This window comes from Acinonyx jubatus, chromosome C1 (assembly GCF_027475565.1).
Source record: "Acinonyx jubatus isolate Ajub_Pintada_27869175 chromosome C1, VMU_Ajub_asm_v1.0, whole genome shotgun sequence".
Lineage (NCBI taxonomy): Eukaryota > Metazoa > Chordata > Mammalia > Carnivora > Felidae > Acinonyx > Acinonyx jubatus.
This window is the reverse complement of record NC_069381.1, coordinates 197,714,940-197,740,135: the sequence shown is the minus strand read 5'-3', so window position 1 is coordinate 197,740,135 and position 25,196 is coordinate 197,714,940. Positions and strand designations below refer to the sequence as shown.

Here is a 25,196-nt window from a genome sequence, read left to right as displayed (position 1 = left end):
TTTATTTTTCCTTCCTTTAATCTTAAGCAAAAGAGACACGGGGGTTCAAAAATAAAAATTTCTTTCCCCCCCCCCAAATCTTCACCCCAGCTCCACCACTGCAACTGCCCCTTCCTCCCCAGCAGGGACAGGAGAAGGGTGGGGGGGGGTGCAGGCATCTGGGGAGGGGGAAGGCGGGGGTGTGCCGAGCTCGGTGCTGGTCTCTTTCCAAATATAAATACACGTGTCAACACTCCTGGAAAACCCTCCCCGCCCACCACGCAAGGCTCTCCTCTCTCTGCCCGTGTTTGGAGAGGGGGCGGGAGCGGGGGGTGCCAGGCACCGGCTGGCTGTGGTTTACTGCATCCGCTGGGTATGTACCCCACGAGCCTCCTGCTGCTCATTGTAGAAGAGATGACACTCGGGGTCCCCCCGGATGGTGGGGGCTCCCTGGATCAGCTTCCCAGTGTTGGGGTTCACACACCAGCACTCCCCACGCTGCCCGTTCAGAGACATCTTGCACTGAGGAAGGAGAAGAGAAGGGTATGGAGGACAGGCCTGAGGCCACCAGCTTTCCCTGCTTCCCTCAGCCCGAGGTTTGCCGAGCAGCTACGGGGCGCCCAAGCTAGGGTGCCGCGCGGTGGTCTTCTCAGCCGTGAAGGGTGCGAGGGGACCTCCCTGAAATGCAGATTCCCCTTCAGGAGGCCCGGAGCAGGGCTAAGACTCTGTCTGGCTCCCGCGTGATGCTGGTGCTCTGGCCCAGGGACCACGCTAGTGGGGGATGCCCCACATCGAAACGACTCAGTGCCCACCGGCAGGAGGGGGGACCATCCAGTGGGGGCCCAGCGGACTGGAGTTCAGTCATAGCGTGAAGGGAAAACAGCACGTGACAGTAGAAGTCAGCACTAGCACAGGCCCCTAGCAGGTGCTTTGCACCGTGAGAACAGTCTACACACTGCTCATTTACAGTTTACAACGCTTTTTTTTAAAAGCGTATTTATTTAAGTGATCTCTACCCCCATCGTGGGGCTCGTACTCATGACCCTCAGATCAGGAGTCGCTCACTCCTCACACCGAGTCAGCACAGCCACCTTGTGAGTTAGGTGCCATTATTTCACCACTTTACAGATGATCAGAAGGAAGCACAGATAGGTTAAGTAACTTGCCCAACGTCACACAGCTAGTAAGAGGCGTGGCTGAGATAAGAACCCAAGCATTCCTGTCCCAGGGTCCCTGCTCTTACCCATAAACTAATTACCATTGAAAACCCCTTTAGTTACCCATAAGGGACCAGCCACAGCCTGTCTTTCATTAGAAGAGATCACTATTTCCACTTTTGATCTCCAAATGAAGTAGTCAGCTGACATTTCGAGGGCACGTGTACAAATAGCTTTGAATACTACACTGATATTTAGAGGGGGCAGGATGCCTGCCTGGGCTGTGAGGAAAGTGGGGGAGTAAGACCCCTTAGGGGTCAGCAGAGACTACTTGTCAATGGTTTAAATCCGTGATTCTGCAAGTATAGCTCACGGATCATCAGCAATCCCTGAGAGTTTATTAGAAATGCAAATCCTTGGCGTGCTTGGGTGGCTCAGTCAATTAAGCACCCAACTTTGACTCAGGGCATGATCTTGTGGTTCTTGGGGTTCAAGCCCCGCGTCTGGCTCTGTGCTGACAACTTAGAGCCTGGAGCCTGCTTCAGATTCTCTGTCTCCCTCTCTCTCTGCCCCTCCCCTGTTCATGCTCTGTTTCTGTTTCTGTCTCTGTCTCTGTCTCTCTCTCTCTTAAAAATGAATAAACATAAAAAAAAAAACTGTTTTTGGTCCCCACCCAACTTTCTGGAATGGTAAGGCCCAGGAGTCACTGCCAGGCGATTCTAATGCTCAATAATAAGTTGACAGGCATTAGGGTAGCCCGACATCTCTTTTCCCAGAGGCTCCCTCCCAACCTGGACCCCAAGTGCTGATGGCAGGTGGCTGGGTAGGTGGAGTCAGCCTCTGCGTCTGGAGGTGCAGAGGCCTGGCAGCTGGCCTCCCCACGCCCCCTCAGCATTCAGACCTCAGAGGATGACAGGTGGGTGGGGCAGGGACAAGCACACCCGGGGCCCAAGGCCAAGGAGATCCTCTCTCACCTGTTTGAGGTTATACAGGCCGTGCTTGTCACAGTTGGGGATGTGCAAGGAGTAGAGGTGCTCCAGGGGGCCCCGCTCATCTGGAAGGTGCATGGTGGAGATCCGCTCCAGGACCTGGTCCAATTCCTGCTGGCAGGGGGTCTGTGGGCACAGACAGACACAGAGGGGCAAAGAGGGAGCTCGGAGTGAGACTGAGCTCACAAAACACGGGTCCTGGGAACAACCTCAGAAAGAAGTTCATGCACAGGGAAGGGATTTTCCCAAGGTCACCCAGCAAGTTGGTGGAACCAGGGACTTCCGACAGCGACCTCATGGATATGTCATTGTGCCCCACTCCACTCTCTGAAGAAAGTCACGTGGATAGGAGTTTTCACCCCTCTCTCGTTCTGTGTCAGTGGCTTTCAGGGATCAAAATGGGATCTACTTGCAAAACGTGAATTCAAGTGGCTGTCTCTAGAGCATCTCTACTCCAACCCAGTGGGCCAACCACCATTTCTTTCCATCAACCCAGCCAGGCCAAGACCCAAGACAACAGAGCTGAGCTGGGGAGAGGGAAGGGCATATCCCAGCGAGACTGAGCAAGTCTAAGGAGGTCCGGCCTCATCTCTAGCATCCACTTCCTTGCCAAGCAGAAGTGTGGAGGTTTCAGAAGGAAGGGACTTCAAGAAACCGTATGCCCAGTCCCTTGCACAGCCAGAAATACTGAGGCCCCCAAAGGAGACAGTGATCAGTCTGAAGGTCACTGAATATGTTAGTGGCAGAACCAGAAAGGAAAGTGCTTTGCCTTCCGGCAACACAGGACTCGGATGGTACTGGGTGCCCTCCCCCACCGCGAGACCCCTTTTACATGTCCTCCCGCCCCTCCAGCCAGACCCGGCCCCTCTGACCCTGCCAGGTGGTGGCCGCAGCTTCTTGGGCTCATCCAGGCCAAGGTGATGTTTGCCACCCTTCCCCATCTGCCGGTGCTGCTCGGTGACCTTCTCCCGGAACACGGCCAGCTCCTTCATGCCTGACTTGAGGGGCTTCCTACCAGCACTGCCTCCACCGCCCAACAGGTTCACGGTCCCGTCCACGTGGTTCTCAACCAGACCTCCCTCAGCGTGCTCATCTCCGTTGTCTGCAGAGAGAGGAAGGGAAGACCAGCTCAGGGTGCTGTTTCTAGAGCGGCGGGCCCCCCAGCAACTGTCTGAACCCCTGGAGATGGAGAGGACTGATATCCATGCAGTTGAGCTAAGCAATTTACATGGACTGTCAATTTCAGTTTCGCAGCAACTCTTGGGCGGGGTGAGGGCATTACCCCAACTTTGGCAGAGAGACATGTCAAGGCGCACGAGAATGACCAAGACCACAAATCCGGGATCTGAACGCAGGCCGTCCGACCCCAGCAAAATGCCTGGGAGGCCTGGCCGGTTCTGCCTCCATCCAAGGCACAGCAAAGGAGCACAGAAGGATGAACGTGTCTGCAAGGCTTTCACCATGGAATGGGATTGAGTCCTTCTGGATCCATCATTCTCCTCTAGAAAGACCTCCCAGATTCACCTGCCATAACCTGCAGTTTAAGATCTTCATCATCCGTGACCTAAAAGGGCACATGCCATGTCTGGCAAGGGAGAAGGTGGGGAATCACCACCAGAACCCACGGTTTCCATCACCCCTGCTGCTACTCTTCATTTGCCCAACGGCCCCCTTCTCACGTGCCCCCATGACTCAGTCCCACGACCGCTCCAGCACGGTCCCGGCGGCCCTGGACTGTTCCCATGTCTGTCCACACACGCCACCGCCAGCCCCAGGCACAGGAACCCGTCCAGCTCTGTAGTTTTGGCTTATCACAAGGCACGTAGCCTCACCCAGATGCTTGTCCAAGGAGCATGTTAAGTCTCTTTCAACTTTCTTCAACCACCAGTCAACAACAGGGAAAGGTTCCTACTAAGTGCATAGCTCAGGGTGGAGGGAGCCTTGAGAACAGCTCCCGGCAACCCCAGTCTCACACTGGCTCAGGTGTATACACCCAACGGCCAGGCCAGAGGAACAGGATGGTACGGAAGAGTCATAACAAGGGGGCCAAATCCCCAAGGGCCCTAGGACGGCTGGGACTCAAACAGCCCCTTGCACACAAGGCAGAGCAAACAGGGTCTCAGACCATGCCCCCCTGAGTGGTCCCCCTTCAGGTCCCAACAAGACCTACAGATGTGGAGGGGATGTTTCTAAACCAATTTGGCCCATTTTTTCTTCCCCTTTTTCGTGCCTTCAAAAACTTACAGCCCTGATAACATGACTGCATGGCTCCTAAAATATTTCTACCCAAGAGTTTCAGGTGACGCACTTAGAACCTGGTTGTCCTCTCAGAATTCAGCGTCGTGGGCTCAGATGGCCCCTGTCCTGACCAGTGTTCACGGTAGAAAGAGCAGACCCTGCCCTGTGCGAAAGCTGTGGCATTCACTCTCACTTGCCAACTAAGGGATGGGGACACTCATGAGTACCATGGGGAACTGGCACCTGCTCTCACGGAGCATGCTCCAGAAGGCTCCAGGAGACCAGGCACCTGCCACCTGGCCCAGGTGTCCCCACCAGCTACAGCGGTTTCCTTCAGAAACCCTGCACATTATCTCCAGACTAGGGAGCACTACTTGGTAGGGTCGAATCCCAGCTCCCCCATTTTTTATGCCAGCTGTATTTCTCCTGCACACATAACCTCTCTGCGCCTCTGTTTTCTTAGCTCAATTGTCGGATCCTACCAGCTCCCGCCTCGCAAGACGGTTGAGAGCATGTTAGAGGCCAAGCAGTTAAGATAAGGCCTGGAACACAGAAACCCAGGCCCCGCTTGTGATAGTTATTACTCTGACAGTGATGAAGACGGCCTCAGTCATCTGTTATCTCGGCAATGTGGAACCCGACCGAGGACCAGGAAGCAGAGGAACAGAAGCCCCCGAACATCAGAACAGCTGTCACTGTACCCATGCGTGGTCAAATTCTAGCGCTTTCCTCACAAGGCGCGGGGACATTCGGCACAGGAAGAACACAGACGGTTCACAGCAGCATGGCTCCAGCAAGCCCGGTTTCTGGATGTCTGGTTCCCAAGGCCACCACAGAATAAAATCAACAAAATTAAAAGGAGAAAGAAAAAAGGCACGTGGATAGTGGCAAGAAGCATCAAATGGCAGGGAGAAACGAGGACGCTAAAAAGAACCCAACATAAGAACTTTGGGGATATTTAGTGCAGAGCTCACAACTCCATACCCATCGATGACCCCTGAGGACTTCCACATTCTGTAGCCCAAAACAAGAGTTGTCTTGACTAATGACAATGACCTTGAGACATCCAAAAGGGGATGGGATTAATGTCTGGGTAGCCTGGGTATTACCCTAAGTAAACTGACCACGGATTAAATCCTGTTCCAGAAGCCCCAACACCACCTGCAGGGGAAGAGCTATTTGAAGCGTTGACCATCGAGCTGGGTGGGAGTCCTGTCCCGTCATGTAAGAGTGGACCCATCAACCCACCCCAAATTTTCATCACCAACCCTGATTCCCAACCCGGCACCACCGACACTGGGACCAGAGGATTCACTGGGGAGCTGTTCTGTGCATTACAGGATGCCAAGCAGTATCCTGGGCCCCTCCCTACCAGATGGCAAAGATACCTCCACAAATTGCCAAAAGGCCCCGGGAGGCAAAAGCGCCCCCCCACTGAAAACCGCCGTTCAGAAGTTAGGCTTTATCCAGAGGCCTGGAAGTTGCCCAGCCCAGCACCGATGACCCCAGGCCCCACGTAAGGTTGATCTGAGTTCTACCACATTCCCCTCCCTCAGCTAAGACCATCCGCCACTCTCCCATCTCCAACACACTTCTGGCCCACTAGTCTCCCTTCCGACAGAGGGGGGGTCTTCCCTAGGCATCCAGAGGACTCCCAGGCTGCTGGTTCCCCTTCCCTGAGCTCTCCCCGCCCTCAGACCACTCAGAGGGGCCAAAGCAGCATCCCCTGGCTGAGTCTCAGAGGTCAGCCCACCTTTACTGCTCACAACAAACTGTGGAAACATGTTAGATGGGGGCGCCTGGGGGGCTCAGTCGGTTAAGCGTCCAACTTCGGCTCAAGTCATGATCTCACGGTTCGTGGGTTCGAGCCCCACAAGGGGCTCTGCGCTGACAGCTCAGAGCCTGGAGCCTGCTTCGGATTCTGTGTCTCCCTCTCTCCTCTCTCTCTCTGTCCCTCCCCGGCTTATTTTCTCTCTCTCTCTCTCTCTCTCTCTCTCTCTCTCTCTCTCAAAAATAAATAAATAAACTTAAAAAAAAAAAGTTACCAGCCTCACTTAAAGAAAAAGAAAGAGAAAGAAACAGGCTGGATGAAAGAGAGGCGTATAGGTAAGTACACATCAGGCCTAGCGGCTCTAGGCAGGGCTGGCCCGTCATTAGGTGCAACACGCACAGGCATCCAGGGGCCTAGGAAATGTATCCACTTTAAAATCAAAAAGAAAAATAAGCTTTTACATTAAAAAAAAAAAAAAAGGTCTTAATATACAATACTTTCCGTTATTAGATGCAGTTACCAAATATGATTTTGGAACTTTTTCTCACAGAGGAAAAGCCACAAACGCAAAGGCGTCCAGGGTCCACAGAGTCCCTAACACAGCCCTGCACCAGGTCCCAGAAGATGCGGGCCGACTGGACAGTCTTCTCCAAGGACGGACTCAGCTTCCTGTCCTGAGACAGCCCCGATCTCTCTAGAGTCAAGGTCAGTTTGTCCACCCTCGCAGAGGCCACTTGGATTCAAGGCTATGTTTTGTCCCATTCCGTTATTGATCTCAATGCTGCCAACGAACATGCCAATAGGATGAAGAAATCCACGGGTCCGGGTCCGATTTGCTGACGCACATGCTGACACTCCACACCTTGAAATGGAAGCCCAGGGAAGGAGATCAGCGAGCTGACGGGGTGGGGCTCAGAAAAGACTGTAGGCTGAGGAAAGCCTCGATTCCTTGGCGGTTACATTTCCAGCCAAGGCGGTTCAAGAATTCAGGCTCCAAAGTCTAATCGCCGGACTGAATTCCAGGTCTACCACTTAGCTGTGCAGCCCCAGACAAGTTACTTAAGCTCTCTGTGGCTGCAAGGCTCATCTGTAAACCGCGGACAAACAGCACCTGCCTCCAGCGGGCAGCCAGATTCCAGAAGCTGCACATACACGCAGTGCCAGGCACACAGCAGGAGCACACGGAGTCAGCTCTCAGCTGCTCCCATTTCCCGCCCCTCCTACCCCCGGCTCGGGGAAGTGCTCACGTGGCATCCCCTACGCTCAGTAGGACAAGGGCATCGTCACGTTATTACCCAGTTCTTCCCATATGTTCTCTTATAGGTGACAGAAGCAATCCGCAGGAGAACATTCCAGATGTAGAACTCCAGCTAGAGATGGAATCTGCCCTCGGAACAAAAATACTAGGCTGCATTTTTTTTTCGGCCTGAGAGTGAGGTTCAGAATAATATTTATTATGCAACCACTTATGTATGCAGCTCCGTGGGCTGCAGTGCAAAGGTCAGTCTAAGAAATGGTTCTTAGCAGCCCAGATCACATAACTGGAAAAGGCTTCAGGCTCAGAGGCTCCCGGAGACTTTCCCCTAAGGATTAGCCACTCTCTATATAGCATCCCGGGCAATGGTTCAACACCGAAACAGGGAATTCACCCATTATATATGGAAAGGAAAGCTTTTCCAAAGTGGGGGAGACACCGGAGGACCTGAAGCGTGAGAACTCCCATCCCGCGTAGTGGACTGCCACACCGCTCGACCTCATGCACCTGGAGGGGGGCTGGAGAGGAGAAAGGCCAGTAGAATGAGAGGCAATGGACGAGCTGCCCCATTTTACAGACACCAAACTCGAGGCCCAGCTGGACTACCATGTGGTCTACAGGAGCACACACAACCTCCGTGCCACCATCAGAGATGCTTCACAATTGGCGTGGGGTCCCCACGCTGTTCTCTGACGCAGCCTTACTGAGTGGCCCAGGAGGGCAGCTGGAAGCAGACATTCCAGAAGATAGGGCTTTACTTACACCTGCATTCTGCATTCTAGACTACGCATTAATACCCTAGTTTTAAATTTTAATTCTGGCCTAGACTTTTTTCCCCCAGTGTAATCTCGCTGGATTGTAGCACTGATGCCCTTACTCCATGAAGGTCATGGACCCTTGGGTCCGACGGATCAGATCCTTACTCTCATGAAACCCCATCTTCCCCTAGCGCGATGCTCTGACCTCAGTGCTCCAAAGGACAGTTGGTGATTCCTGATCTAAGGAAGACCTTAAAGCATTCAAGAAAATAGGCCCCCCAGATCCAAAAGCAACCCCCTACTCCCTCTTGCTTAGAATATGAGGCTCTGTCCTTAACGCAGGCCTGGTGAGAAAAGGGAATTTCCCCAGAAATACACCACATCTTCACAACAGATTAAGGTCTCCTTCCTTTCTTCTTGTCTTTCCCCCACCCTGAAGAAAACCTAGCCATTTTCCAACCTTCTCTTTAGTCTACCTCCTGACTATTTGGAAATCTAAGAGCTGGGAACACCGCAGGGAAGCATCCAATCTGACCCTAAATCTATCATTCCCTCCAGTGGATTCACCTCCTTCAAACAGGTGATAGCATTCCAGGCCCTGTAAGACTGGATTCTGAGTAATGGGCCGGGGTGACGCGGGTTGCTTTCCTGGTTCCATTCTAGCTGGGCACAGACCTCACATGGCTCCCTTTGTTGGTCTCTCCCCAAATGCACTTAATCTTGACACGTGTTGAGCAAAAGAATGAATACTAACTTACCATCTTCCTCTTTCCTCCTGGACAGCTTCTCCATGAACATCCAGGGCAGAGGACAATTCACTAGCAAGCTCAAATGGGCAAAGAATTGCAGGAGTCAAGAGACCTGAATGCCAGGCCTGGCTTTGCTGTTTATGATTCACCCATGACTGTAGCCAAACCCTCTAACCTCTCTGAGCTCCAACTCCTCAAGAGTGACAAATGCAAATAATAATCCTACTAAAGTGAAGGTTGCTACCGGATACAGGATGATCGCTACTTAAACTGGATACAGTGTTGTTAGCATTTGCCCAACATGGGAGAAGCAAGCTTCAGAAGAAATGTGCAGATGATCTAACGGGTAAATGAAAGACGTATTTGCTAGGCAGAGGGGAAGGGTGGGTGATAGCTGATCTGTAGAATGGCCACGCACATGGGGGGAAAATGAGTTACAAGAAAGTTCTAGAATACTATTTGCATGTTTCTTCTAAAGCCTGATTTTGTTGATTATAGGAATTCTGTATGTCGCTAAACAGCATCGTTGTCCACCATTTGATGGAAGTCCTTGGGCGAGTGTGGATTTGCCTAAATTACTTTAACTTTACAGAATCTATGGGAAGGAAGAAAAGGGAGGGAGCAAGGGAAGCAGAGAGGGAGGGAGAGAAGAAGACATGGAAGGAGGGAGGGGAGGTGGCTCATAACTGCCTTGCATGCACAGGGCAGACAGGGCTCACAGACAAATTCACCAACATACAGGGGAAACAGCTTTTGTTTCAGAGAATTTGAAGCCAGTCCCTTTGGATGGCTGATTGTGGCCACTATGTGTAATAATGCAGGCCACCAAGGCTGGGGTGGGATAATCCAGGCCATGCTGGGAGGTGGGGAGGGAGGCAGAAGTTAACAATGGGTACAGAAGAAAGGGGAGCTTGTTATTTTTCAGCTGAGGTCCTTTGTCTCTCTGGGTAAGTGACACTGCTTATGTGTTTCCCTCCACCCTTTTGCCTAAAGGTCAGAGGCAGCAGGTGGCAGCCGTGTGTACATGGACAGCTGCTGCGTGCGGGGCACATTCCAGCTTCGCGAATGATGTTCTCCTGGTCAGCCCATCTACCTCCTGCTGACACCCAGCTTCCTTCCAAACTCCCTTCCCATTCTCTCCCCACCCTCTAAGGCCCTGCTCCCTGCATGGCTGCCTGCAAAGCAAATCTGAGGTCTCAGACACTACCACCTTCTGGGAGAAACCCCTTTGGCAACAGACCGGTAGCTCCTCAGCACAGCTTTAGAACAAAAGGAACTCCCTTGTGGTAGGAAACAGCTCCGAGCAGACTCTTCGGATGTTCTAGATCCACAGGTCATCCAGGTTATGGCACACAAGTGCAGGACCTGGCCATTCTCAGCTGGGGACCATCTCCCTGCACCCGCAACTGCCTCAGGCTTATCGCCCAGCCAAGTGCTGCTGAGCTCATAAGCTCTGGGGAGGGGAATGGCCGGTACCCACGCTCACACAGGGAAGGAGTCGCCTGCTACTGGTGACAGTGTACGAAAGCAGGGCAGAGGGCCCACTGCTTGCCAAACCACCCTAAACCTTCTGGATTCCCTTTGGAACAACAGCTCTTGGGTTCAAAGCTTTGGCCATAATAGGAAGAGAAGTGCTGGTGTGAAAGCTGGGGGTGGGGGGTGGTGTCCAAGGTTCTGCTCCCCTGCTACCATCATGCCTGGGACTCTGAATGATGCTCGACACGGTGTTTAAGAGGTGTAGGCTTCAAGGGACACCCGGGTGGCTCAGTCAGTTAGGTGCCTGACTTCGGCTCAGGTCATGGGCTCGTGGCTCGTGAGTTCGAGCACCACGCTGGGCTCTGTGCTGACAGCTCAGAGCTTGGAGCCTGAAGCCCACTTCAGATTCTGTGTCTCCCTCTCTCTCTGCCTCTCTCTCTCTTTCTCTCAAAAATAAGTATTAAAAAAAATACGTTTTAAAAGATGTGTAGGCCTCAGTATATGGGAGACCTGGCTGGCTCAGTCGGTAGAACATGGGACTCTTGATCTCTGGGTCAGAGTTTGAGCCCCACATTGGATGTTCATTACTTAAAAAAAAAAAACCTTCTATGGTCAAGATGTGCAGGGTTCAGTGTGTTCATTTACAAATTCAGGGAGTTAGGTTACGGGAACGGCTCCCAGTCATGGGTGTTTGTCAGAAACCATCTGAAGATGGCAATGCAAGCTGGTGCAGCCACTCAGGAAAACAGTATGGAGGTTCCTCAAAAAACTAAAAATAGAACTACCCCATGACCCAGCAATTGCACTACTAGGCATTTATCCACGGGATAAAGGTGTGCTGTTTCAAAGGGACACATGCACCTCCATGTTTACAGCAGCACTATCGACAATAGCCAAAGTATGGCAAGAGCCCAAATGTTCATCGATGGACGAATGGATACAGAAGAGGTGGTTTATATATACAATGGAGTATTACCCGGCAATCAAAAAGAATGAAATCTTGCCATTTGCAACAATGTGGATGGAACCAGAGGGTACTGTGCTAAGTGAAACAAGTCAGTCATAGAAAGACAAATATATCGCTCATATGTGGAATTTAAGATACAAAACAGATGAACATAAGGGAAGGAAACGAAAAATAATATAAAAACAGGGAGGGGACAAAACATAAGAGACTCTTAAATATGGAGAACAAACTGAGGGCTGCTGGAGGGGTTGTGGGAGGGGGGGATGGGCTAAATGGATAAAGGGCATTAAGGAATCTACTCCTGAAATCACTGTTGCACTATATGCTAACTAATTTGGATGTAAATTTAAAAAAATTAAAAATAAAACAAGTTAAAAAAAACTATAAAAAAGTAAAATATAAAGAAATTTCCCATTAAAAAAAAAAAGAAAGAAAAAGAGAAATCATCCAAAGAGCTTGCTAAAAATGGTCCTAGACTTCACCTGTCTGTGAACTAGCAAGCCTCGGCAAGGGTCGGGGACTCTGTATTTTTAACAACCTCCTTCAAGCTCTGGCATTTCCAAGGCCCCCTTCCTTTGTGCTTCTCTCTCTCTGCCCTCAGATTCCTGGAGAACTTGCTAGTGATGGGAAAGAGGCCTCCTCTTTTCAAAAGATATGACTTCACAGACACGCTCTGCGAAGACACAGCCCCGTGAGCTCTTTCCGCCCCTAGACTCACGGGTTCAGAAACAGACACACACGCATGCCTGGGTGCACACAGGGGGTCCTTCTTGGCCAGGCATCATGGAGATTTCTAGAGCATGCCCTCACACCGCTGCAGAAATAGCACGGCCTCTACAGAACTTCCCTGCCTACGCACTCCCTAACGGGCTGCTTTATAAACACCAGGGTCATTCCTGGAATGGCAAAGACCTGGGGAGGGTCAGCGCTGAGGCAGAACGTTTGAGAAAACAAAAACATGCTCAAATTCAGCCAAGGTCCTCTGGGATTCAGTGAGCCAGGCTGTCCTTAAGAGCCAGAGAAACTGATACCAAGATGGCAAACAGCACTCTCAGCTTTCACTCCTTTCTGTGGGTCCCAAACATTTCTCCTCCGGTTCAACTGAAGTCATCCAACAACCCAGCAAGGTGACCTGTCTGCCGAAAGCCCATGGGAGCAGACGGTGTACTTTGGTGCAAACTTGGACCGGGGACTATGGGAACGGGAAGAATGAGCCTGACCCAGTGATTCGACATCTCTCAGATATGCGTGCGGTGGGCACATGGGCAACAATGTTCATTACGGCATCATCTGTGGTTGCAAAAAACACCATCGGCAATGCGATCCAAACAGGAGAATGGATGAATAAAATCAGCAGAGTAATAACAATGGAATAATACCCAACAGCTGGCAAGAATCACTCTGACCCGTGATCGCTCAGAGATCTACCCAACATGAACAGATCTCAAAAACCTAATATTGACAGAGCAAAAAAGTGGCAGAAGGACACCTCTTGGGCACATTTAACTTATCTTCAGAGAACAAATCCAGATGCTGGCTATCCATTAGCAAATTTGTTTAGCCGAGGAAAAGAAACACTAAGTAATGCATGCCGGTGGCTGCCTCTGGGGACAAGGGACGGCAACAAGAGGCTGGTGGGGAAGGCCATCAGGAAAAGATTTTTAAAGAGACATAAAGCAAAAATGACAAAATATCAACTGCTCCCAATTCTGGGTGGTAGACTGGAGTTACTGCGTTATTCTTATTATTGGCTGCAGTGTTACCATTTTAAGATTTTATTTTTAAGTAATCAGTAATCTCTACATGCAATGTGGGGCTCAAACCCACAACCCCAAGATCAAGAGTCACCCACTCCACCAACCAAGCCAGCCAGGCACTCCGCAACCGTTTTTCTTTTAAAAGTCACTTCCTAGGGCAGTTGGGGAGCTCGGTCGGTTGAGCAACCGACTAGGCTCAGGTCACGATCTCACGGTTTGTGAGTCCGAGCCCTGCACAGGGCTTTGCGAGGACAGCATGGAGCCTGCTTTGGATTCTCTGCCTCCCTCTCTCTCTGCTCCTCTCCCACTTGTGTGCATAGGCTCACGCTCTCTCCCTCAAAAATAAACATTAAAAAAAAAGTCCCATCCCTCATGGGGTGCCTGGGTGGCTCAGGCCTCTTCAGGCCTCCTGCAGCTCTTGATTTTGGCTCAGGTCATGATCTCATGGTTCATGAGTTTGAACCCCAAGCTGGGATTCTCTCTCTCTCTCTCTCTCTCTCTCTCTCTCTCTCTCTGCCCCCCTCCTGCTCTCTCTCTCAAAATAAATAAATAAACTTTAAAAAGAAAAAGTCCCTTCCTTCACTGCACTCACTCTTCCAGGTCCTTGTCAAGAGGGGTATTTGTAACTTGGGGTGCCTCTGAAAGCCCACTGGCTGGAAAAGGACCGAACATCAGTGATTTGGACAACTGCCCTGCCACTCTGAGGCCAGAGTAGTGTCACCATGGCCACCTATCACCAGGGGCTCCTGGCCAGGTCTCTGTGGCATGAAGAAGTGGGAAATGAGGGGAGCCTGAGTGGCTCAGTCAGTTGAGCATCCGACTTCAGCTCAGGTCATGATCTCGCAGTTCATGAGTTCGAGCCCCATGTCGGGCTCTGTGCTGACAGCTCGGAGCCTGGTGCCTGCTTCGGATTCTGTGTCTCCCTCTCTCTCTGCCCTCCCCCTGCTCACACTCTGTCTCTCTCTGTCTTTCAACTATGAATAAACGTTAAAAAAAGAAAAAACAAAAAACAAAAAGAAGTGGGAAATGAGTCAGAGGAAAGACCCAAAGAGAGTAGAAGACAGTCATAGGGTCAAGGAGGGGACGACAAAGGAATCAAGACGGTGCAGGTCTGAGAACGGAAAGCCAAGGGACGAGCACATCCTAGTATAGCCCACAGGGCACTGGAGGTGTGCAGTGGGGGAGGTGCCCAAGGGCCAGTCATGCCCAGTGGAAGGGATGCACCTGTTCCTCGAGGCCCAGAGAGATAGTAGCTTCAAACTGAAACAGGAGAGAGCCAGGGTAGAAGCCACTCAAGAGTTTCACAGGAAGGACTAAAACAGGTAACAAACTGCAGATGGGAAAAACCGCATGGTTTAGGGAAAGCCTTTCAAGGAGGAGGGAGGATGGACAATATGGCTTCCGAAATGTCCAAAGGCCGCTTGACTGAGACTATGAAGGGCAACCCTGGGCAAGGCACTCTTGGAATTTGAGTGAACTTCCCTCCCGCCTCCCTAACCATACACAAAAAATGTCCCAGAGCTCACTGGCTAAAAGCCGTCGCTCCATGCTTTGCCCTCCTCCTCCAAAGGAAGAGCTTCTTGAAGACACAAACTTGGACTTCACTTCCATAGTGCTTTAAAGAAAAGCAGAAACAAAAGGGGCCACCTGGGTGGCTCAGACAGTTAAGCCTCCGACTTGATTTTGCTTCAGGTCATGATCTCACAGTTTGTGGGATCGAGCCCCACGTTGGGCTCTGCTCTGACAGTGCAGAGCCTGCTGGAGATTCTCTCTCTCTCTCTCTCTCTCTCTCTCTCTCTCTCTCTCCCTCTCTCTCCCTCAAAATAAATAATATAAACAAATAAATAAATACGCAAACAAACAAACATTTAAACCTCAGGAAAGCTAACTATTTGGAGAACATCCCACCTGGAGTCCTGGCCTAGAATATCATGTTGTATTACTTCTCCTCACTTTCCTGGCCTCTCCCTCACCATCCAGGCCCCCGAGCAGCAAGGACGGTCAGGAGTTAAAGAAAAAAAAAAAAAAAAAAAGAAATCATTAAATGGAAGCACGAGATGGGAGAGAAAAGACGCTTCCCTCCCAGGGGACCCATATACAAACAACTGTGCCTGTGCTCAGTTCCAAAGAGCTCAGTTCCCCACAGAGTAGCTCCCAGAGTGATAAAGACTGGGTTCTACCCACCTCTCTCCTCCCACCCTCCCCTTCGGCCTACCTCTTGTCCATCCCCATAAGACTGTTCCCAGAGACTGTAGGCCTGACAAATTGAACCCAGAGGGTGCAAACAGAAACTAAAAACCTGTAAGGATGTCCAGGATTGCCTGCCACACTCTCAAACCAGCACAAGAAGTGTCCTGAATATAAATAAGTGTCTTTAAATAGGTCACCATGCTTTTCTTTCTCTTCAACTAAAAGTTCACTAATTGTGTCTGATAGAATACTGCATCGCATCAGGGGTCTTCCTTGCTTATGCTCCCTTTAGAGGCAGCAAGCTGAACCAGAGACAAGCAAATGGGTTCAAATGGGAACCCTCACCTCTGGGACATAAACGGGCTGGGCCCTCCACCACTGGTAGAGCCGTAGTGAATGACAGTGGCATCAAAGGCCACGACTGTCCAGTGGAAAACCCGCCGCCGCTAACCCCATTCTGGACTTTCCAAAGCAAAGGGCAGCTGTCCAGGTAAGCTACACCCCGTGGAAGAAGCCATGCCTGTGAAATGGATTCTTAAGTGCCTCTTCTTAATAAACTTGGCCCATCAGAGGACATGGAAAAAGAGGCATTTGCCTTCTCCTCTTTTCTGGGTGTTGAGACTAGAGGAACAAGGAAGGAGGTTAAGGGTGGAGGGGCGGGGGGCGGTCAGAACCTGTATGACTTCACCCGATTATCTGAGTTTCTGTGCTAAGTGGCTTATGTACATAACTTTGTCTTATCATCAAGCAATCACATGAGGTTGATAATTTCTTATCCACACTCACCTTGACCCCCCCCCCCAAAAAAAAAACAACCATGGTGTTTGAGGCCAATTGCACAAAGTCATGTAGACAATGGCAAAGCCAAAACCAAATCCAGGTTGTTCAGCTTTATAGCTCTTACCCAACCAGAAAGGCATCTAATCTGGCCATCGGCATCACCTACGGAAAGATGCCATTGAAGGCTTTTAACCCCAGGGCTTTGTTTCTTCTGTCCCCCACCACCTCGTCCCTTCTGCACCTCCATGGGACCCTCATCTTCCCAGGGAGGGAAGTCATCAGTCAGATACCAGCCAGCCCCACCCAACCTCAAAAGCCTTCTGATCCATACACCCACCCCACCCCCACCCCCCTTTTATCCCTCCCAACACACCTCCTGCCACTGTTGCCACAGAAACTACCCAGGGTTATCAGGCAGCTGCAGAGTCAGGGCCCGAGGGAACCGCCATTTTCATTTTATCTTGGCCTCGGGCACTTTAGAAAGCAAGTTCACCATCCAGGGGCAACTTGGCACCCCCATCCAGAAGCCAAGACAATAGACCTGAAAGAAACTTCCTGGGGAGTTGCATAAAGGAACGTTTTTGAGAAGTTATGCCTTAATTACTGCCTCCCAGGGAAAAGGAGCTTTTCTGAGCAGCAATATATAATTCGCTGCTTTTTTGCATGCGTGAGTCTGATGGAATGGAGCCCCGGAATGAGAATCTGGAGACCCAGACTCCATTCTGGTCTGTGCTCGCCTCGCCACTGGAACCTGAACGTAGCCTTGATTTCTTCATCTGTCAAGTGGGGAGAATCCTGAGGCTAAAACAGAGCTGGAAAACACAAAATAAAAAAAAAAAACCCTACAGGCGCTTTGGTGAAAGTGGCCCATGTCTAGAGAAAAAGCAATTTTGATTACCGTCATTTTGTCACTTACCCTTTGGGGTAGACCCTTTGACTGCACTCTGCAATCCGGCTCCGCTCCCTCCAGCTGGAAGCCTCCCACCTCCTTGACTTCTCAGGGGTTGAGTACGCTAAGTCTCCCCCAGTCCCACCTCCCCAGCTTGCTGAGGCCTTCCTGGGCTCTGCGCCCCTCCTGGCTTCCTGCCTCCCAGAACTCAGCTCCTTGAATGAAACACGGGCTGACACACCTATACCCATCCGCTAATTAGAAACCCCAGGCCTGGCTCCGAGCCGGCCGGCTGAACTGGAGCATGGGGGCCAATTCTCCTGCCCCGCAGCTGGAGGCCGGCCAGCCCCTGCCCCTTCTCCCCAATCTCCGCTCCTGCTACCTCCCAACAGCCAGGAAGAGATGCGGGGCTGGCGGCCAGAAGGGGCCCCACGGGCTGCCAAGTGCCCCCTCCCCCTGCTTAAAAAAAGGCGGCGGGGGGAGGAAAGAAACAATTCCTGACTACAGTCGACTCTGTATTTCTTTCCGGGGGAGGTGGCTGTCTGAGCAAGGTCTCCCTCTGCGTCCTGACTGACACCCAGGAGCTGAGCCAGAGCAGATCCTCCCTGGCTTTGTTAAAGGGCAGGAGTGGCCGAGCAGGGGGAGGGGCACAGGGGATGGTCCATTTTCCAGGAGAGAAAAAAAAAAAATCTATAGCCCAGACACTCTACTCATTGTGGAGGTGGGGGTGAGGGTGGGGGCAGTTACCCTGGAACCTGAAAGCCAACAAGCTTCTCTGAATCTACTACCCCAGCTGTCCAGTGGGCTTTTCCTCCTGTGCCCCCCTCCCCACAATCACAAAGGCCCCCAGAGTCCAAGGAACTGGCCACCTTGGATTCCCAGTGGCAGATCCTGTGCTTTGTCACCACCATAAGCATATGCTGACCCCTGATGACTCGAGCAACCCCCGTTCTCTGCTTCCTGGGGCCTCCCCTCTACCAGAATGCTCAAGAACAGAGTCACTGTATCGTTATGCCCAGACAGGCGGTCACTCGGAGGGCTCTCTGGGACCACAGATGGAATGAGACATTAGGAAGAATCTCAGGGCCCAGAAAACACTCCCCCGCCCAGCGTTCCTGTCGAGAACCCATCAACCCTTCAAAATGAGGCGCCACTCCCCGACTCGGGGGTGAAGTCAACTCTGGAGACAGCGTAGTAAGGAAACGTCACTTTTTGGATAGAACGTCCAGTTTCTTTGCCAGGATCACGTTCAACTTTCTGGCACCCTAGGCTCAGCCAGGATAGATGTGAAAGCCCATTTTCCTGGAGCAGGAAATCAGGGCCACGGAGTCCCTTCACTGGCTTTGTCAACTCAGTGAACGTACACCCTCACACATGCCCTACGCACTAAGGGGGCTGAGACGGGTCTGGTTCCTCCCGGACCCTATTATTCTGAAGCCTGGATCCCAGCAGGTTTCCTGTAGGGGGTTGTCCATGGAGGAAGCTGCCTCCCACCCCTGAAACGTGGCCTCAGAGATTCCCTGGTCCTCTGAGAACCTGCAGTTGGAGGGCTGGGTCCTAACGGTTGGCGGGCTGGATGAAGGCAGAACTCTGCCCTGTCACCTGCTTATGAGCAGCAAGCCAGCACAAGTACCCAGGGTCCAAACTCCAGAGCCACTTCTGTCCCCTCAGTCTCTCCACTCCCGACAGAAGCATTACACACACACACACACACCGCCAAAGTGCTCGGCTTTGTCTTATTATCTAGCTTTACACACCTAAGCACACACACACACACAAATACACACGCATGCAAGCACCACCCCACGGAGTGGTACTATCTATATTTGGTTTACAGATAAGGAAACTCTTGCCTTGGGTGACACGTATGTGGCTGCAAACTGGGCTTTGAACTGGAACAACTTCACACCAAGATGAGGCCACTCAAGTCCATGGTAAAGCCTGCAGAGAGACGAGTGGCCTGCCTGGCACAGCCAGTTTGGCCTCCGTTCTAAAGGCCACCGAACTAAGCGTCAGAGAGGAGACGCAGCTTGTGGACATTAAGGCAGCTAATGTGTGTGAGAACCTACTATGTGCCAGACACTTGCCAGCCCCACAGGCACCCCATGAAGAGATACAATCACCCCCATTTCACCAACAGGGAAACTGGTATTTGAGGAAGGCCCTTGGGCATCAGCAATCAAGATCTCGAAGACAGGGCTGCAATGGAACCCGGTCATCCTGACGGCAGAGGCCAGGCTGCTTCCAGCATCATCTGCTGCCCACCAGCTCTTCTTGCCCCACCCTGGGACCCTTTGGTCTCCCCTGCCTGCCGCACACTGGCCACTTCCCCCTCTGAAGTCCCCAGGACTTGGGTCTCTCAGTGGACTTGAGGGAATGCACACCACCGAACCTGGCAGTAAGGAACCTGGCCCATGCATCAGCTGCACATGGCAGGTGTCCAGGAACAAACTTTCTGGCTGACAGGGTCAAAGGCTTTTCCTGCCGACAGCCCCATCCCTTACTTGGCCATGGGGGCAGAGGGGTACAGAGGAAAGGTCAGCCTCTCATCTCATTATTTACTGCTAAGGCATCCGTTGATGAGCCTCAGAGTCCACACCTGTGAAATGGGGGTAAAAAGCCTCCCCCTCTCCTTCACAAGGATCTTGTAAGTCAGGAGACAAAGCAGGCGAAGAAATCAGTTCATAAAAGGATGAGCGCAGATGGGAAGGTGGCTGAACCCCTGGCAGCTGCCTGCCACCTCAGCAAAATGCTGGCCAGAGACCTCAAGAAGTATTAGAGAGGCCTAGAACATCTGCCAAGCAGAACACCAGCTCCCCTGGCGACTAAAAAGCATAATCTTGCTCCTCTGTGCCTCGGTGTCAGCGGGAGCAGCCTTAGCACAAACCCGCTTAGGGAACATGGCCACTTCCCCACCCACACAGCCTGGCCCCTGCCGAGGCTTCCAACCACCATCATTTCAGGATTAGACTGGTTGCCAGCATTCCAACCCCCAATCACCTCCCTGGTCTCCATCTACCTGGATTCCCGTGGAAGGCTGGGGGCGATAGATTTTCCATGCCATTTTCTCGAGCCCTTCCCACCTACTTAGCATCCAGCCAGGTGTTCAAGACCTAACCACAGTGGGAGATGCATGGGAGACCAATGCTGGGGTGGGGGTGAGGGGGTGGTTAAGAAGGCAGAATGGAGAAAGCAGGGGAGGAAAGGGGGACTGGGAACACTAGGAAGGGACAGACTGAAACTAAATGTAGCCTCTGGTCATGGAGGCTCTTCAACAATAATAATAACCAATCCTCTCATTGTTGTTGTTGGTACCCTGTTGTAGGGTATGAGGAGGGTCAACGACAAAACCAAATGTGGGCACAGCCTGTGTATTTTCTGCTCATCTTCATTCCCTTCAGCACCCCCTGCTGTGCATGCCCCCCCCCCCGCCCCACCCCCCACCCACCCCGGCCAGGTACTGTCCTGTTCTGCTTTTCATTGGACCCAAGGACTTTCAAAACTTCCCGGTACCAAAATTTAGCAATTGCACATCCAATTTTCTACGGCAGGGATTAGCTAACCTGAGACCCAACTATATTCTGACCTGATAAATGGGCCACAGTACAGTGAGTCTCTCAAATTAAGCCCTCGAATGTTGGACAGTGGTGACTGAATGTGAGCCTGCTCTCGAATAACACGCAGTTATTTTTCTAGGACTAACTTCCATGTTGTCCCCTAACCCAAAGGAATGATTTGCCTGAAATTTTCATTTTAAAGCTCAATGCTAAGGTAAGCTAACGGTGAAAACCACCTAAGCTTCCCTCTTCCCTCTGCCTACCAGGAAACTCAACAGTCTGACTTGACCAAGAACCGGTGCACAGATAGACCCCTGCGGTGGTCACGAACAGTTAGGTTCTTCTTTCCACCACCTCTTCTAATTCAGAGATTCCTGGCCCTGGATTTTGTTTTCCTAAGATCCTTTGACCTTGTGTACGATTTTTTTTTTCTCGAAGCTTCTTCAAATACCTCTGTCAAAGGAATGGATGGGATCATGGCTACCACACAAAGGGAACTATCTCAGTGAACAATCTGGACATAAGTGGAAGGTGAGTAAGGAGACTGCAGGCAAAAACCCAGATTCTATGACTTACTCAAATTCCAGCCCTCCATGCACAATGGCCGGAGGAGGCAGCTGGCCAAACACTGCCTGCCTAGCGGGTTCCGGACCTGTCAGAGCCACACCCTCCGGATCAGACCTGCCTCCAAGGCCAGAGTGCACCCAGCCACACCCTGCTGGGTCCTGTGGCCCAGGAACTACACAGCTCCCTCCCAGAGACCCAGGAGCAGTAGCCCTCAACCCCCCCATCTCCTCCTTCCAGTGGTGACTCAGAGCAGCTTAGCAGAGTTAGTTCTGGGTGTTCTGTCCAGAAGGGGGGAGGGTGGCGGAAGGTAGTGGTGTTAGCAATCGGTGACAGTGGGTCCCACTCATTCCCCAAGTCTATTTTACGACTTTGAACTCAGTATGCAAATTTATGCAAGACAAGATGCAAAACAGCGCTTTGAGCCAGAAGCCCCATTGCTTTTCTCCCCTTTTTTGAAGCTGCACGGAACCACTGTAAATCAGGGCTCGCCTCTGCCCCCCCCCTCCCGCTCCCGCTCCCCCAGCAACTGCAGATGCAAAAGCCTCCTCAGACCCGCCCGCCTGCCGGCCTGCCTGCCCCGGGACTTTGAATGACTGCACATTTCTATAGCACCTTTATATGTGCAGCGGGCCAGACGGCCACTTGGGCGGCTCCGCCCCTCGGCATAATCCCAGGCATTGTACCCGGCGGGGAAGGAGGCAGGGGAGATGCTGAAGGAGCCAGTCGCCCCGCCGGCCCAGAATTCTGAAAGGGCCCGGCCGGGCCCCAGCCCACTTCCTCTTCTTACCCCGACATTTCTAGGCACTTCTGCCCACTCCACCAGCAAACACACCCACGCGCTGTTAAGATCCAGACCTCACCACATCTCAGCCCCCCCCCCCCATTTTTCTTCCAGGCTCACCTACTCCAACCCTCAGTCTCACTTCTGAGTGGCTCTGAACCAACCAGTCCCGACCCCTCGCCCCCAAGGGACGCAGGCTCAGCACCCGCAGATGTGCCCACCCCCGCCCCCTGCATCCCAGCCGTCCCCAGGAAGTCAGCAACACGGCCCCTGAGTCCTGGGAACAAAGACAAAAGAGCTAACAGCAAAGCCGGAACTGCTGGGGTTTTCTGCCTCAAAATAAGAGGGTGTGTTTAAAATTCTCAAAAGCAACCTGCTCAAAGAGGAATGCAGGCTGGGATGGGAGAGAGCCGGTTCTTCAGAGAGGGGAGAAAAGGGGATGGGAGAGGGAGAGGGGGAGGCAGCAGCACTCAGCGCTATGGTCCCCTCTGGGCCAGTGTCTGCCCCTGCCCCCAACCCGGACCCCGGAGCTCTCCAAGCAGGGCTGCAACCCTGCCCCAGCCCAAGACCCTCTCCTGCACAGAAGCCTCCAAACTTGCCCCTGTCTTCCCTGCATCCCTGCCAGCCCAGGCTTCTCCCCACCGTGCCCCCTTTCCCCCAGCCCTACTGACCCCTGAGCACCCTGCTCTGGGTCACTCCTTTCCAGGGTGCCCACTGGGCTTCTACATCTAGCTCCCACCCCCGCCCCCAACCTGGTGTCCCCTCTTCCCAGTCTGGAACACAAGAGAAAAATGCGGAAGGCGTCTGTCTGGGCACTGGGAGGAGAAGGCTGAGGAGGCAGCTGGGGCTAGCTGGCGGAAAGGAGTCCCATAACCAGGCAGAAAATCCAGAGTGACATTCTTCCCATGAACTCACCCCATTGTCCCTGGGCTCCCCTGACAACTCCCCCCTCTGGGGCTCTAGGGAGGAGTGAATGGAGAGAATCTCCTGCATCTGTTCTGGGGCTTGGAAGCAGGAGAGCCGGTTTTCGGGCTGCCAGCGAGAAGGATGAAGAATGAAAAAACAATTCTACGATGGTCAGGAAGGACCTGTACCACGCACTGTGTTAAGATGGTCAAAATCCAAGCGAGTCTATGAACTTGGAGGCCTTTGGAAAAGTTCATCCTGCTGAGGAAGATGTTTAGTTGGTCAGAGTTCAGCTCAGAAAGCATAGCACCTCCCTGGTGGGGGGCATGGGGGGTGCGAAGGGGGGGCAATGGAGGAGGAAGGCAGGACCAAGACTTTTCCTTTTATTACTTTCTAAGAGAAGCAGGAGAGAAGGGTTAACTTGGAGGCGAGACACGCTGGGGAGGGAAGCAAGCAGAGGCAGAAGAAAGGACTCAGTGGTTCTTCTGGCTCCCTGGGAGGAAGCCCTAACTTGCTCTGCACTCAAGGTCAAAATGAGCCAGAGCAATAGAAGAAATATTTCAACTCTGACCCCCAATTTCATTCTCAAGGAGAACAGGGGAAACACAATAGCTGGTTGGAGGAAGAGTAGGGGGGCCGGGGGTCTTGGGGAGGGGGGTGGGGAAAGTTGTACTAGGGCCGCAGAAGCTTACAGGCAAGAACGTGTTCACTTATTCTCTTCTTTCTTTTTCTAAAAAGCTTGAGGAACTTGGTCAGGCTCGCTTGCTTTTTAAGCAACAGCAGCAGGCAATGGACACCTTTCCCAACGGTGTCCAAGAAGAAAGAAAGTAATTACAGTTTCCTCCAGGCCACGGGGGCGGGAGGTTTTTGTAATTTTAAAAGCGAACGGAAAACAAAAACAAAAGTGAGATTCTGACAGCCCGGTTTGGGGGGGTTGGGGAATGAGGATCCCTTACAAAGGCTCCCAGCCCCCCCCCTCCCCCGCCCCGTTCTACCGGACAGGAAGAATCCCTCGGATTAGGACGGGGGTGACACCTCCCTGCGGTAAGAACGGCTGCGTCCAGCGCCCCGCATCCCCCTGCCGTCCGCCCCGGGGCCCAGATGCTCCAGTGAGCGGCACGGCGGTCCCAGGCTCACCCGGGGCTGCAGCCCGCCACCCGGCTTAAGTTACACAGACTGAACCGCTGGGCTGAGCCTCCCAAGCGCCCCTCTTGCATTGTTCCCCCTAAACGAGATGCACGAGTAGCGCTCGTTTTCCTTTCTCCCCACCCCACAAAGTGCCAGCAAGTCCTTTCTTCCCACCTTACAATCGCAGAAGGAAGGGTCCCTCGACGAGCCGCCGCCTCCTCCTAGCGCCCGTTCTCCCCAGACGTCCCCGAAGTCACCGGCACCCGCCAGCCTCCGCCCCCCAGCAGCGTCCTCCACCGGCACCTTTCCAGGAACCTCTGGTCGGCGGTCACCGACTCAAGCTGTGCTCCCCAAATAAGCCTCAAGCTCTCACTCCCCGGGGTCTGACCAACACCCTCCCCACCCCCCACCACGGCAAATCCCCCCTCCAAAATAGAAGTCAAGGTACGTTCCAGCCGGGGAAGACTAGGGTAACCCGAGATGCCTTTCCGCTGCCCGTATGTCCCGACCAAATCAGTAAGCAGCCAGGGCTCTCCCGCACGCTCTGACTCCAGCTCCCCTCCCCGGGCCGGACTTTCGGGTCCCCCTCCCAGCAGCCGCCCCACTGCGGGTCGAGGACTCCGCTCTCTCGCCGCTCAAGCGGTCGCGGAGCCCCGGGCCCCACGCCTGTCCCCCGCGGCACGGCCGCCCCCAGCGCTCCGCTGCCCTCCAAGTTTCTCCGAACTAGCTGTCCCAGCCCCGCGTTACCTGCAACCTGCTCGGGGCTGGCGCCGTACTCGGCGTCCCGGCGCTTTTCGCAAGTGCCCTCGCCCAGGACCAGCGCCTGCAGGGGCAGCTCGGAGCCCGGGTGGGGATAGCAGCGCAGCCCCTGGGCGCAGCGCGGGGTGTAGACGCCGCACGCCTCGCCCTCCAGCCGGGCGCACACGGAGCAGCAGCCGCAGCCCGGCTCACGGACCAGCTCGGCGCAGGGCGCGCGGGCGTCGCCGGCCACCCCGGACGCTGCGGCGGAGGCGGCGGCGGCGGGCGGCGCGGCCGGCGGGGGCCCGCAGGCGGCCAGGCGTTCGGGCGTGCAGGGCGGGCAGCGGAACAGCACCTCGGCGCGCACCCCGCGGCCGCCGCCGGCGCCCAGCAGCAGCGGCAGCAGCAGCAGCAGCGAGGGCGGCAGGAGCAGCGGCAGCGCGGGGCCGCCCAGTCTCGGCAGCATGTTGGCGGTGGTGAGCGCGACGGCGGCGAGCGAGCGGGCAGGTGGCACGGCCCTGCGAGCGCGGGAGCCGCCTCCTCCGCTTCTTCCTCCTCCCCCGC

The 25,196-nt window shown here is 53.3% G+C and overlaps 1 protein-coding gene across 1 annotated transcript; it reads right to left on the bottom strand.

Annotated features, from left to right (window-relative positions):
- On the bottom strand, window positions 1–25,196 carry IGFBP2 (insulin like growth factor binding protein 2). Its single transcript, XM_027051162.2, has 4 exons — window positions 24,642–25,196; window positions 2,998–3,227; window positions 2,111–2,251; window positions 1–501 (listed from the first exon to the last, which is right to left on the bottom strand). The coding sequence occupies exons 1-4, from the start codon at window positions 25,096–25,098 to the stop codon at window positions 337–339; spliced, it is 993 nt and encodes a 330-aa protein (XP_026906963.1). The 5' UTR covers window positions 25,099–25,196; the 3' UTR covers window positions 1–336.

Coding starts and splice junctions, on each gene's coding strand:
- IGFBP2 (XM_027051162.2), bottom strand. CDS start 25,098: ATGCTGCCGAGACTGGGCGGCCCCGCGCTGCCGCTGCTCCTGCCGCCC. Junction 3,228..24,641: donor CAGCCCCGAGCAGGTTGCAG/GTAACGCGGGGC, acceptor CTCTCTCTGCAG/ACAACGGAGATGAGCACGCT. Junction 2,252..2,997: donor TGCGGCCACCACCTGGCAGG/GTCAGAGGGGCC, acceptor CTGTGCCCACAG/ACCCCCTGCCAGCAGGAATT.